A 15048-nucleotide genomic window follows, 5' to 3' on the forward strand; every position below is an offset into this window, starting at 1 on the left:
AATACCTCAATATATCACGACCTATCTGCGGTGGAGGGCCTTTATAGTAAAGTTGCATCTGCTTCCCCACTCAGAGGTCTAAGTGGAATAAGCCCCATGGAGTTCAACTAAGCTTACTTCTACTTTCCTGGGAGTAAGTCTCATTGAATTCAGTAGGGCTTGCTTGTGAGTAGACGCGCAAAAAGCCCTCATCACACCAATCCCTTGATATGGAGGAAAGCTAGGCGGAACCAACCATGAAAACACCACCAGAAAATAAAAACAAAAACTCTTCCTCATCTTTTTTCCACTGGTGGGGGTGAGTGTGAGAGAAGGAAGTGCTTTCCAGTTCTTTGTCTAGTTATTTATTTACTTTGCCTTGTTTACTTTGCTGCTGGATCTTTTCTTATTGGTTAGGAGGAAGAGAGCAAACATAGCAGGAGACAGGGGGCCTGCAAATTATGTGCAAAGTATCTGTAAAGTATCAGTTACAGATAGGTAGCCTGTGTTGGTCTGCCATAGTCAAAATAAAAAAAATTCCTTCCAGTAGCACCTTAAAGACCAACTAAGTTAGTTCTTGGTATGAGCTTTCGTGTGCATGCACACTTCTTCAGATACACTGGAGTTTTCTTAGACTTGCGTTCCAGCCGTCTCCCATCTTGTTTCCTTGGCCTAAGCTCTGGGATATACCAGGGAGCCAAAAGAACTCCATTAAGTGGAAGAGGGCGCTCTGGAGTGATCGTGTCAACAGCTCACATCATTTGGATATTCCAGAGGTCAGCTAGGGCTTCGACAGGAGTGCATCATATCCAGAGCCACTTAGAAACCCATTGGATTCACCAGCCTCTTAGGGTTCCTAGGTTCCCCACCTCTGTGGAGGGGGAAAGGGGCTGAATCTCAACAGGAAGTGATCTGACCATGACAAGGGACTGATGTCAATATCCCCCTACTTTCAGATCACCCTCTTGCTGCCCAGTTGAGAAAACAAGGTCCAGAGTGTGGCCAGAGTTTTTTGTTTTACAAAACGAGTATCTGACACTAATACAATATCAAAGAGCATGAATTACTGAGCACCCATTTTAGGATATTTTCTTAAGGTGAAATGTTCCTCCCAGATACATGCTTCGATGGTCACTTATTGGACAAATCAGCAGATGGTAAAACTATGCATAACTTTAATCATACCTAAAGAAATGTATTTCCACATTATACATGTTTAACAGGGGAAACAGTCCTTTAGGCTATATTCATGTTACTGATTACAAAGACGAATGTTTCCTGCTGTTTCAGTATTTTCTTTTTAAGAAAGGGGAAAATGCTTCTCATGAAAACTGCCCTGATTAGGAATAATCTCTTTCATACTTTTCAATAAAATTACACATTGCTTTATAGATTCAGAGGAATATTTTTGAATAATTTCTCAGAGGCCCAACTCTTCACACCAACATCAGGGACTAGAAAAGGTCATTTGCCCAGGTTCTGAGTAGCAGCATTGTAAGTTTAAGGAACTATATGTTTTGCAACAGATCTTTAAGACACACTAGGTACAATCCCGCCAAAGGTGAAGTACTTTTAAAGTATCATTGATGGCAAAACTTATGTTTAAATATTTCCCATTCAAATCGATGGGACCTAAAAGCATATAACTTTGGCTAGATTGTAACAATTGCACAGCCAAATGTCTTACACTGATAAAATCTATGAAAATCATGGTGCAATTTCAGGGCTTTCATTATCAAAGTTTACAGTTTTTACAATAATGGCAAATCACAAGCACCTGATGAATTTAAATGGATTTTTTCATATGGCACAGGTAACTGTTGAGGCAGGAAATGTTTTGCACAACATATGCATGAAACTACACAAACATTTATTCATTTCTGGCTTTAGCGGTAATTTATCACAGTAACCCAAAATACATTTCACTTTTATGTATGAAACCTAAATAAAATTTGATGACTATGGCTCTCTCAATTGATTCCCAGGCCAGTTACAGTATCAGCTGTGATCAACATGTCAGGAAGAAGTAGGCTAAAATAATAAACACACATTGTGTGTGGCATTTGCTTTGAACTAGTTCCTGAGGTACATGCACCCTCCCACCCAACAGGCATGCTGCAATCTGATATATACATTCTTTGATATAGAGCTAGCTAGCTAAGTAGGCTTTAAAAGCACTCTTCATAAACTATGCCTTTATCCCAGAAGAGTTGGTTTGCAAGAGTGTGATAATGAAATTGCAGCATGAAGTAAGTTGCTCTCATGGATTAGGTGCTAGAGCTTTGGGTAGTTCTCCCAAGTTATTACTTGAAACTTCATGTCACTTTATTATATAATAGTCTGAAATATCAACTTTCCACAGCAAAATCTAAAATTTAAAAAGATAGTTTAAAAAAACATTTCCCTTTCATTGCACCTCCATGTAAAATATTGGGTTTTAAAAATAATACACTGCATTTATATGTAGGCCATAGAATCAGCCTTGGGTTCAGTAAGTGCTTTGCACAATAAATGCAAACTAAAAACACTGCAGGCAAAAAAAGGAAGAGAAAGCAGCAATTTTAAAAAGTTAAATTAAATATAAGAACTTCAACAGTAGGTATAAACTGGCTTTATGCAATTACCTTTGCTCAAGTGCAGGACTTTTTTTTCAGTTCCAGCAAAGGCAAATATTTATGCGTCTTAAAAGTTCTATAAAGACCAATTTTATTGCCAATTTTTAAGTGTTCCAGTAAACATACCATTTTTACTAGACATGAATAATTTTTTGAGTGAAAATAATCTTAATAGTGATTTCTTCTAAGTCTCAAGCATATCTCAATTCCAGATATACAGTACAATTTCAGAAAAGAAAACATTGTCAAGAGTTAAGACAACAACCTTTTCTCCAACCAACATACACAATTTTCTTCTTGTATTGACGGTAAACTCACCATTTGACATGAACTATTTTGAAGCTTGTTATCTTCTTCAGAACAACATGGATACAGAACAAGCACATTCCAGGTTTTTTGATGTTTTATCAAGTTACCAATCAACATTGCATACACAATCCATGGTCCTGCCTTCTCCCTTCATCATCTTGCATAGCGCTTAATGTAATCTTCCACTTTAGATCGGAAATCCTCCTACACCAGTGAGGGGGGAGGAATAGAGAAAGATTTGTCTGCAGAAATATCGGTAACATTTTTGCTGAAAGAAAGCATCTGCACTTGGAAATATACGCATTTCAGCCTGCCAATACATGTAAAGAAATAGAATGGTATGACTCACTACATTAGATTGTGCAGAGAGATATGAAACTTTAAACATCTGAAGCTTGTGTTTCCGTATTTCATGGAAAGTAGATTTAGGAGGGATTGGGGGGGGCGAAGACTGAATGCTCAGGCCCCCTTCTAATTCTTTTAATTGCCAGGTGAGCTTCCTGGTGAGGTGCTGGCCTGGGTGATGGGCCATTAAGGAACGGGACAAAGGAAGGTGGTCTGTGCGGGATGGCAAATGGGTAGTTAGGACAAAAGGCCAGAGTTGAGTGATGTGAGCTAGAAGCTAGCAGAAAAGCTGCGGATTAGGAAGCCAGAGAGTGTGATGTTTGATTTTTGTTCAAATCAAAGGTTGCGGCTATGGGGGAAGAAAGGTCATCTTGGGATGTTGATGCTGTAGGCTCAGGTTGTATATATGTGTAAGTAAACCATATATCATTAAGACACCGCAGGCTCCACTGTGTCTCATTCTGAATGAAACATGAACCCTGGGTGTCACAGACTGGCTTGACGCATACAAATGGTAGGAAGAACCAGCTGGGGAACCCCAAAGGGAAGAAGGCTCAGAGCCCAGGTATTGGTGGTGGGAGAAGACGACGACTGGGAGGAGTTGGAAGCTGAAGAGTTAACAGGGTTTAGTGAGCAGGGAGAGTTTGTGGCAGAGAGAAGTCCAGAATCGGAACCAGAAGCTGAAGCAGGTGAGGAAGGAGGCCAAGAGGCAGAGAGGAGTCCAGCTGGTGAAGAGGTGTGGTTGTCTGAAGCAGAAGCAGAAGGAGCAAAAATTGCAGGCACAGTCAGAGATTGCTTGGGAGAAGCCCTGGAGAGGAGGAGACTCAAATCGCTGTGGGAAGGTGGGGACCTTCAGTTTCTGCTACTGAAGATGAGTTGCTATGCTCATTAGGCCTGGCACTCCTGTGCAGATCCTGTTTTCTCCTAATCAAGAGTTAATTCCACTTGCTTCGTGTAACTAACAGCTGGCTTGCTTCTGTTGGTAAGTGCATGGAACCCCTGGAATCTCATACCACTCAGAATGAGGTGGCGTGCAAATAGTATGTTCCAGTGGTCTTCAACGGGTCCAGACCCAAGATCTACCTGACTCCCAACATGTATTATGGGACCCAGCTTCACATATTCATTTTTGATTAATAACCTAATAGCACTAATAAGACACTTCACTTATATTGAAATGGTAATTCACAAAGCAACATACATAGTGCTACTTTGGCATTAGTATGAAATGAAAACCAGTGATTTTTACACTTTTTCTTAGCCAAAAGGCTGAGAAGCTATTGAAAACCAGTGACTGATTGACTCACCATTTCAAAGAGACATCTGAGCAAACATTATTTCAGATTTAATTCTAGTGGGGGCTGATACGTGAAAAGCTAACCCACAGCTCACCTTGTACAACCAAATTGGGGTTTTGTTTTTGTTTTGAGGATCACCATTGTTGAGAAGCCTGCTCACAAAGACAGGTGCTACCAAATGGCAATGGGTGAATGACTGCTTCACTTGCCAATTCTAAGTACACTTCACTAACTGGTATCCAAATCTTTGGTAATATTAGTTGCTGAAATTGCACTTTTAAGGTTGTGCCACCACAGAGATCAAGGATTCTTTTCTGCAACTCCTTGTCCTAATTCCTGGCGGCTCTGTGTCCACAGTGGATGCTTGTCTTCACTAGATACCCTCCCACAAATTTGTTTTTTAGCTTGTGTTCGGGTGAGCTACAAGGGAAGAATGTTGTGCTGATTCCTAAGTGGTGGGGTAGATTTTAGCGTGTGGAGGAGGGAATTATTGCTGCTTCTCCTCCGAAGAACAGAAGACCGTTCCTCCTTCTACCCACTACAAAGAATATGTCTGCATTATAGTCCCAGCATACTTCCAGTTGTAGAAGTCGTCTAGAAAGCCAGAAAGTGAACAGACCAGAAAGTGAACAGAGCGTCCTTACTTCATAGAGAGCTATAGGAAGGTGGGGCATACAGTTGGCCAGAAAAGTCTTTCTTGTAAAAGAAAGTTCCATTCCTTTTTCTTCTGCCTGCATCTCTCTCTGTTTGCCTCTCTCCTCCCTTCCGCAGGTGATGAAGGCTGGGTTTCTTCTTCCTCTGCCTGGCTCTGTTGCTTCCCCATCTGTTTTGCAGCTGATGGAACTAGGGTTTCTTCTTCTCCAGCTGTCTCTGCTTCCCTGCTCGTCTTGCAGCTGAGAGAGACGGGCGTCTTCGTACTCTCCTGCCTTAATATCTCCCCCTCCTGTGCTGCAACTGTGCCAGGAAAGCCGTTGCCACCAGTGGAGTCGAGCAAGTGTAATTGAATTCACTCAAGTAAAATGTGTGTGTGATGTGATTACACTGTACTGTGAAGTTACTGAAAAGCCTTAGAGATGTGGAAAGTGAATTACAAAAAAGTCTTTTTTGCTTTTCATCAACAACTGGCAATTCTTAAGTTCTGCATCTGAATTTCTAGTAGAAAAGCAGTGATTTAAATACAGCAGAAACCCTCATGAAGATGCTGCTGCTGCTGCTTGTGCATAACTTCCTGAAAAGGTGGCAAGTTCTAAGTGAGTGAATAAAAAACAGGGACTGATTCATACAGCTACTGGACAGATGGTCCCTTTGTGCTCGACTGTCAGGTGTGCAATGCAACCTAATTTGTTCATTAGCACTAACTGTGATTTGTAATGAACTGAACCTTCTGCCTTCTTCCCCACCCCAAAAATATTAATTGCCAAGCAGTAGTACACTTTGCATCACACACAAAATACTGAAGCTGAAATCCAACAAGATATACCCTGGGAGTTCCTAGAGACGTAGGCACAAGCCGCGTTTTTCAGGTTGTCCTGAAAATAGGAGACCCCACATTCCCTTTAGTGCCAAAAGCAACATGCCGTACAGCGTGGCAAACAGGTCCTAGTAGACATTAACCCTTTTTTTGGTATCTCAGTCTGATTCAAGGTATTCAGGTTACTGTTCAGGTTTGCATGGTGGTGGCTAGACAGCAAACCTTTATAGTAGCAGAACTGAATTTGTGGGCCCTCCTTCCTGAACAGTTGAGAAAAGGGGTTTGTTTGTTGTTTTGGAAAAGATGTAAGACATGTCTTGATTGCACCTTTGTTCTCAATATTGTTTTCTATTATTCTGGTTATATTGTTGGTATGGAATAATTCTTTCTGCTAACGGAAATGGCTTTGATTGTCCCAGGAAAGTAATACACAGTGATACCTTGGTTCTCCAACAGCTTAGTTGTCGAACAAATGGGCTCCTGAACGCTGCAAACCTGGAAGTAAGTGTTCCAGTTTGTGAACATTTTTCGGAAGTCAAACGTCCAATGCGGCTTCCGCTTGAGTGCAGGAAACTCCTGCAGCCAATTGGAAGCTACACCTTGATTTTCGAACAGTTTTGGGAGTCAAATGGTCTCCTGGAACGGATTGCGTTTGAGAACCAAGGTACCACTGCAATAAAAACAATTCATAAAATAAATAAAAAAGCAACTCAGTTATAAACGACACACTAGAAACTCAACAGATTTTACTAAACTGCCTGATCTGTCACCTACTTCTAAGTCCCTGCAACAGCAGAGATCTTTAGATAGTTTCAAAACATTCATTCTCCATTATTTCCATCCATGACATCCGTTGGCTATTTTAGAAAGGTGGGTGGGGTGCAAGATGGCATGAAGGACTCTACACTGCAACCTTTTGTTGTATCTTGTCCACACCCACACCCCTTACTTTCAAAATGCATTTATGTCCCATCTTTCCTCCAAGCTGTAGGAGATTCTCTCCCTCCCCATTTCGTCTTCAGAATAACCTTTAGGGCAGGTTAGGCTGAGACACACAGAATAGTCCAAGGTAACTCAGTGAGGGATTTCAACTTTGGTCTCCTAGGTCCTAGTCCTAATGATAAAACTTGACAATCCAATAAATTAGTCTTAAGGCAAAAGTGCATGCCAGCTGCTGAATCACTATTACCACCGCAAAATAACTCAGCAGCGTGGTAAGGATATACCCAAACCCTGAACACTTGTGCACATTTATGCATTGGGCTGGATTTCACTGTGAAAAGGCAGTTTTATGTCTAGTGCTAGAAACTGAAACTCAATCTCAAAAATGTTCTGGAAAGCACAAGAATTGCTAGAGAATGTACTGATGATAGCATTGCAGAGTCATTCCATATCAAGTGATCCATTATTTTTTTTACCTCATGTAACCCAATTTTCTTAATATTTTGTACATTTGTTGAATGATCAAAACTAAGTTTAAATCTAAAAATGTACATTTTTATCTCATCCCGTTTTTAAGTTATGAGGGTTTGAAATTTCAAAAAATTGACCACTTTGGCCTTGCTGGACTACACAAAAACCTTAAAAGCTCAGCCCAGAATTGAGATATTTCAAAACTAAAAATATCAATCTCCACAGAACTTCATGGTCTTTAATATGATGTGCCACATCATGGGCTTACATTAACGTCTACATTTAAGTTACAATTTTTTTAAAGAAAGTGATTAAAAAATTAATATGATTAAAAATTTCCCAAAAAATATATTTCACCATTTTCCAAGAATCGATTTCCGCAGCATAGGCCAACAGTATTGTTCTACAATTGTTTGTGCAATCAGATTCTACCTATGGCTCTTTGGCTATAACTCATTACTGTTCTTACTGTATGACACAATAAACTTTATAGAATTCACAGTATAATCATGGTGGTTTGGATAGAAATATGCAAGTGCACAAGTTGAATATACTTCTGCTTGTAGGGTGTTCCCTCCCCTCCCCCAATTCTTCCCACTCATTGCACCTTGCTCTTGCTCCCAGTCACTGTGGGGGGGTCACCGAACACTCTGGCACTAGTGGGGGGTGGGGGGTGGGCACAGGGGCTTGCAGGCAGAAAGAGAAGATCCAGCCTCCTGCACAAACGTTAATGCCGTATCATTGCGCAGTGGAGAAGGTAGATCCAAGATCCATTGAATACTTTTTAAATGATGCTTGTTAAATATCAATGCACAGAAATCATTCCCTGTCAAAGGCTACACAAGAGATTAGAAAATTGAGCTGTATTCTCATAAGATAATATATTTAGTACATTGCTACTCACCTTGTCGCGTAAATGATGCTCTGCAGCTTCAATATTCAAAGGATCATCAAAATTCAAGAGATCCTGAAGAGAAAAAACCGGACACTTAAGAAAATGGTTGGCTATAACTATCACACAAATGAACTTTGAAACTAACCCTTTCTACCACACGGCAAACTGTTTATGATGTGGTATAATGGTCTGATGTCATAAAAAAGAGTCAGATGCCTCATACAGAATGTACAAGCTCTTGGACTGACTCAATGAGATCTCTGGAACCCCATCCATGGAATTTAACTAAAATTCTTATATACCGTATTTTTCGCCCTATAGGACGCTCCGGCCCATAGGACGCACCTATTTTTTTTTTGGGGGGGGGAAATCAAGGGAAAAAATTTGATTTCCCCCCAGGTTTGCGCAGCCATCCCCAAGCTAGAAGAGGGAGACGGAGCGCTCCGTCACCCTCTTCTGCCTTCAGGGACAGCTTGGCCGCTATCCCGCGAGCTTGTGGAGCTGGCGGGGGGAGAAGCAGGCTTGCTTCTTCTCCCCCCCCCCCAGCCTCCAGATCGGGTCGGGGAATAGCGGGATGGTGGCGCTTCGCCATCCCCCTATTCCCCAAGCTTGTGGGGCTGGCGGGGGGGGGGAGAAGCAGGCTTGCTTCTCCCCCCCCCCAGCCTCCAGATCGGGTCGGGGAATAGCGGGATGGCGGCGCTGCGCCATCCCCCTATTCCCCGAGCTTGTGGGGCTGGCGGGGGGGGGAGAAGCAGGCTTGCTTCTCCACCCCCCCAGCCTCCAGATCAGGTCGGGGAATAGCGGGATGGCGGCGCTTCGCCATCCCCCTATTCCCCGAGCTTGTGGGGCTGGCGGGGGGGGGAGAAGCAGGCTTGCTTCCCCCCCCAGCCTCCAGATCGGGTCGGGGAATAGCGGGATGGCGGCGCTTCGCCATCCCCCTATTCCCCGAGCTTGTGGGGCTGGCGGGGGGGGGGGAGAAGCAGGCTTGCTTCTCCCCCCCCCCCCCAGCCTCCAGATCGGGTCGGGGAATAGCGGGGTGGCGGCGCTGCGCCTCCCCGCTGTCCCCAGCTTTTGGGTGCAGGCTGCTGCCCGCAAGCCTTGCGAGCCCGCGGGACATCTTGCCGGGCTTGCAAGACTTGGGATAGCTTCCTGAAGCCTGGAGAGCGAGAGGGGTCGGTGTGCACGGACCCCTCTCGCTCTCCAGGCTTCAGCGAAAGCCTGCATTCGCCCCATAGGACGCACCCAGATTTCCCCTTCATTTTTGGAGGGGAAAAAGTGCGTCCTATAGGGCGAAAAATACGGTATACGGAAATTCATAATACAAATTGAAAATCTAAGCATTCAGAGGCTATATACCAATGTTTTACTATTAAGGTGTTTGCAAAGACCTGGTTCAGCTGTCACAACCAAGTTAACAGGCTGTGCCTTGGGTTCTTTCCATTCCATTTACACTCTCAATTCTTTCCCTCACTTGTTTATTTTAAATACTTTCACTTTCATACCACTTTCCCTAGTGGTTTAAAGTAGTTGGTCACAAGAACAGAAATATATATTTAAAACCCCACAAAGCTGTACTGGTAGCCTCAGAGAAAAAGCCAACTGACATGAAAAAGGCAGATTTCTTACCCTCTGAAAGCTCAGTAAATAAGTTTTCAATCTCTTTCAAGATTCTATAGTATTGGAATCATAACTGAGAAAGCTTGGGCGACTGCTGTTGCTGTTCTAATGTTACAAGGTTGGAATGGACAACAGAATTTATTGATCAGATTTCCAACAATTGTAAAAACAATGGACTAACCACACTAACATTGCCTCCAAAATAGCACTGGAAACCCGGATCAAACAAGTTTTGAACTCCGCTTTGGAGCTGAATTATGGTTTGCAACAACCATTGTTTGCCCAATTCATATACTCTGGCAAGCTATGGTTAACTCGCCGTTTCTTTGTGTTGAGTCGATGAAAGACGGTGGCTGAATTTACAGCTGTATCACAGCTCTGGAAGAGAAATCCAGTGATCATGAAGGCTGATTTTGGGCCTCTTGTAACAAATGCTTAAAGAGCAGTTAATGCAGTTGAAATTGGAATTTCGGAGTATGGTTAGAGACATTGGAATAAGGTTACCAGACATCCCCGTTTCCTGGGGACAGTCCCTGGATTTACAAAGCAGTCCCCATACAAAATCCACTTAAGTTAACAAGTGTCCCTTGATTCACTGAAAAAAATATGGTAACCTTACATTGGAATGCAGATGAGACAAATGGGAGGTGATGTGAGTCTGGATGAAAAACAAGAGGATCCATTTTTAATGAATTATTAAGACTCAGAAAGAGAGGATAAATTCAACCCAGCAGATGGCGATGTGGAGACAGAGATACAAAAATATTACTGGGGAAAGTGCCTGTCGTAAACTCATGAGCCAAAAATCATTCAAAAATAAAAAATGCTCACATCGAAACGTCCTTAAAGAGAAGTCAGATGAAAATGTTGCCTATCTCCTGAAGGAAGATTAATTAAAAAACTGGAAAAGCAGGAGAGAAAAGCACGAGGTTATGATTTATGGATTAAGCATCAGGCAAATAAATGTGAACTCTCATTTTATTGAGATGTGCTGGAATCCAGAAAAACAAGTATCCCATAAGAAACTGGAGAAATGTTAGTTTGGGACATTCTAAAATGAAACGTCATATTGAACTGATTGAGTATCAGAACTGGCGATGTTGGAGGCCTGCAGAGGAAATTTGAAGGAATCCCATTAGCAGATGGCAGAAAGCTGCATACCACCTGCAGCTAGAAGTTACGATGGAGTGTATCTGCCAAATGTTGGAAACAACTGTATTATACATAATTGGCAGAAAGAAGGTGGAAGTACCTCTCCCCCCTTATTATTTAAGTTTGTTATAGTTTGTTTTGATTAATATTAAATTATATAAGTATGAGATGAGATAATATGATATGAAGATACACACAGAGAAGAAAATGATAGAAGAGATCTGTATGAGAGACAGAATCGAGTGGTTTTTCTCAGGGTGTGAGGCTGATAAAGATGGGAACTGTCCCAGGTGGGAGCTGAGAAGATGTGGATTTATGTTGGTGAACTGAAAATTAAGATAGAAGGTTGAAAAAATATAAAGTTTTGTTTTTGTGTGAGAGTGTGTCCCCCCCTTTTCTTTTCCTTTTTGTTATTTTGCTCTTTTTGAATATTAGCTTTGTTTGGTTTTTATTATATGTTGAAAACTTTTAATAAAATTGAATAAAAATGATACTGTTTCTTCCTCTGATTGTCAATACCTTATAATCATTAGATTTCCCAGCGTCAAAGACATAAAAATAAACCATATATCTCTACTTCAGATTGCAAGTTGGACAGCAGAGCAGAAATATGTTCCATCTGATGCTGTAACTACATAACTTTAAAGCATAGCTGTCAATATTTCCCTTTTTAAAAGGGAAATTCCCTTATTCCGAATAGAATTTCCCTTAGAAAAAGGGAAAAGTTGACAGCTATGCTTTAAAGGGGGAAAAGCAATTAAGACCTTATTTATCCTTCCTTTTACTTTCCAGAAAAATAGCATGAATGTTTGATCACAGAAATGTTAATTTAAAGAAGCAAGAGTACATAGATTCAGATTTGTTTATATCTTATCATCCCAGAAGTTTACATAAGGTAACTGTTCCCTGACAGTAACATCCATAGAAGTTAACTGAGAGCCCAATAAAACCACAACATAAACTTAAAACGCCAAATTTACAGAAGAGTCGGGGTCGACCCAGGATCCACCGGGACAGCAGATCCCGATGTGGATCATTATTCCTCTTTTTCTTTAACAGGGAGGAAGGCGCCATTTTGGATTTCACCTTAGGTGCCAGAATGCCTGAGAAGAGTACACACTTTCTTGTCAATGTGATTTGCTAGGGGAAGTAGGCTCCTGATGTTTATAAGGACTACAAAGAGTCTTGTAACACTCTGAAGAGAAATAATTTCATTAGGGCATAAGCTTTAGTACAGTCTACCTAATCAAGTGCATGCAATGAGACTCTAGTTCACTGAAGCTTATGCACTCATAAATAAGATGATGATATTTCAGGCCCTACAACACCTTTGATGCAACAAATTCACATGGTAACTCTTCTAGAAGCTGTAAGCACTGTTTTCTTTTGCAAAGGGAAGTGTGATGAGGCCAACTGAAAAAGATCTCAGCCAGTGCACTTGTTACTTACAGTAAATAATGAATTTAATCCCCAAACAACATCCTGAAAAGAAAAAGAAGTGGATTCAGTCAAAGAAGTTGAACAACGCATTCTTACTTATATTGAATTCTAGCACAAAATGTTCAGTAAATGTTGAGCTTTCCATAAAGAATGTAAAAAACAACAACACCCGACCCTTATGTAAAGCATTTAATTTCAAAGTATCTATGAGGCAAAGCCTATGGTGGGGAAAGCGAACCATTTCCAGCATGACCATACGGTGGAATAGGCTTTATCCCACTTCTCCCAATACTCCCTTCTGCCTTAACGAGACAACCTCTCACATTCACTTCATAGGTGAACAGGGGCATATGCCTCAGAGAAATCAAAACTTTCATAGAACACACAAAAAAAATACAGCTTGGGTTAAAAAAATAAACAATGAAACCACATTTAGGTCCCATTTATTTACTGGAAGAAGCAAGAAACTAATCTTATTAGAGAGCATGTATTCACCATTCAAATCAAGATAACAAAAAATTGTTAAAATTTGCCCTGAAGATTTATACAAGTGTTTCTGATTTATGAATGTTTTCACCTGATAAAGATTATCACATTTGTATGTTTAAGATAATGCTACCTTTAATGTTCTAGTTGGAGCCCAGCCAGTGCCATCAATTGAATGTTCTCTCAATAAACTGAAATAAAGATGCAAATACATATTACACACTGAATTCATATGTGCTTTGCTTACTCTAGGATTTAAGGGACAAATTAAATGCACAGACAACTGCTTGCTAAGGAATGACAGAAATTTTGATATTAAAAGCTGGAAAGTCATTTGGGTATATGTGTACCCTTACATATAGGTGACTGCACACAAACTTGGCAAATAGTGTAAGCAGCTGGTCTTGTCCCACCTCATGTCATTTGCTCCCACAATTTTGTATCAACTGTTGTGATTGCAATTTGTTTTAATCTGTTTTTAATGTTGCATTTTACATTACAGTAACCAGCCCTGGGCCTTTGTGGTAAAGGGTGGGTAATGAATCTAACTAATATAAAATTGTAAGATGTTGTCACACTGCAGTTCACTTGGCCACAGACAGGTGACGCTGCAAACCACAGTGTGGCAAAGAGGTGGTGGATGGGCAGCCCAAGCAAAGCCACCAGACTGGGTCACAGCAGCAGCCACCCTGCTCTGCTGTCAGTCCTCCTTTCAGCCCTGGGGCCTCTGCCTCCAGGATCCACATCTCCCAACTGGTTGGCTCTGCTATCGGTCACTTTGGAGAAGAGAAGGAAATATTATCCCCACCCACCAATTCATTGCAAGGGGGGGGCTTGCAATCCCCCAAAGGGCTTTTGTCATAACTTTGTGTGTGGTAGTTGGAGAAAGTATTGGGGATGAGTTCCCTGGTCATTTTCTGCCAGCCTTTGTCCTGTTTCAGGCTGTTGTGGGTTTGCAAAACCCCCAAAAGTTTTTTATCTTAGTGTTGGAGAAGCAATTGGGATGGTTTACCTGGTTGCTTCTCTGTCTATCTGGTAGCCTTGAGCTGCTTCGCAAGACGATTTTCCCTATGGGCTTGCTTTGCAAAACAAAAACGTCTTGCAAGTGTTCCGATTTTTTTTCGCTCCCCCCCCCTTTTCTAAGCCGCTAAGCCGCTAATAGCCTTTTAGCCTCTAAGCCGCTAATCCTTTAATAGCCGCTAAGCCTTTAATAGCCGCTAAACCGCTAATAGCGCTAATCCGCTAATAGGGTTGCTTCACAAGACGAAAAAACCACTAGACGAAGAGACTCGCGGAACGGATTAATTTCATCTTGCGAGGCACCACTGTACTCACAAGAAATAGCCATTTCATCTACTGGCATTTAACTCTGACAATAGAATAAGAGAAGTGAGCTATAAAAATTATTTATTACCTTAAACAGATTTCCCCTGTCTCCGTGATGTTGGGATGCCAGATTCTAGTCAAACATTTCACTTTGGGAGGCTGCCAGAAAATAAAACGTAAGATTACAAAGCTGCCCAAGCTGAAGGACAAACCAGGAGATGACATTGTACTGGACATCCGCTCTCCAGAAATCTGCACTGTGTGCCCCCCCCCCAGTTACTTATCCAGAGAACAGACAGCACCCATCCTCAGTTTTGTAGCCGATGTCTTTTCCTATCAAGTACTCATATTTTCTAGCAAGGTTTGTGGTGCAGGAATAAGTTCAAAATGAGACGACAACATAATTAATTGCACCAGGTGTGCTTGAGCTGGAACATATGAAATACCTGAGCTGGCTAGGAATTTGCTGACTGTCTCATTTGGCTGCATGTTAGAAATCTGGCTAAGTCAAGAAACTAAGAGAAAAGATCCCCCTTTACATACAAGGAGCAGGGTACAAAATGATAGCGAGGGCACTGAATGTTCCTAGAGACACCACTGGAAGCATAGTTCACAAGTTCAAAGTTAAAGGAACAGTGGCCATCACAGTCACCTGACTTGAACCCCATAGAAAATCTCTGGTGGGATTTGCAGCACACAAAC

General features: G+C 41.6%; 1 protein-coding gene across 2 annotated transcripts in view; it reads right to left on the reverse strand.

Moving 5' to 3' along the window:
- Positions 1–1137: 1137 nt before the first annotated feature.
- Positions 1138–15048, reverse strand: part of UBE2F (ubiquitin conjugating enzyme E2 F (putative)) — a 29027-nt gene continuing 15116 nt past the window's right edge. For both annotated transcript variants that reach the window (XM_082222522.1, XM_082222521.1), the window contains 5 exons: positions 14435–14505; positions 13154–13211; positions 12544–12576; positions 8335–8397; positions 1138–3107 (listed from right to left, as the gene is read on the reverse strand). In XM_082222522.1, coding sequence (XP_082078648.1) covers positions 3057–3107; positions 8335–8397; positions 12544–12576; positions 13154–13211; positions 14435–14505 — 276 coding nt within the window. In that variant the 3' untranslated portion in view covers positions 1138–3056. The remainder of the gene's footprint in view (positions 3108–8334; positions 8398–12543; positions 12577–13153; positions 13212–14434; positions 14506–15048) is intronic.

This window comes from Podarcis vaucheri (genome assembly GCF_965113315.1).
Source record: "Podarcis vaucheri genome assembly, chromosome: 1".
NCBI lineage: Eukaryota > Metazoa > Chordata > Lepidosauria > Squamata > Lacertidae > Podarcis > Podarcis vaucheri.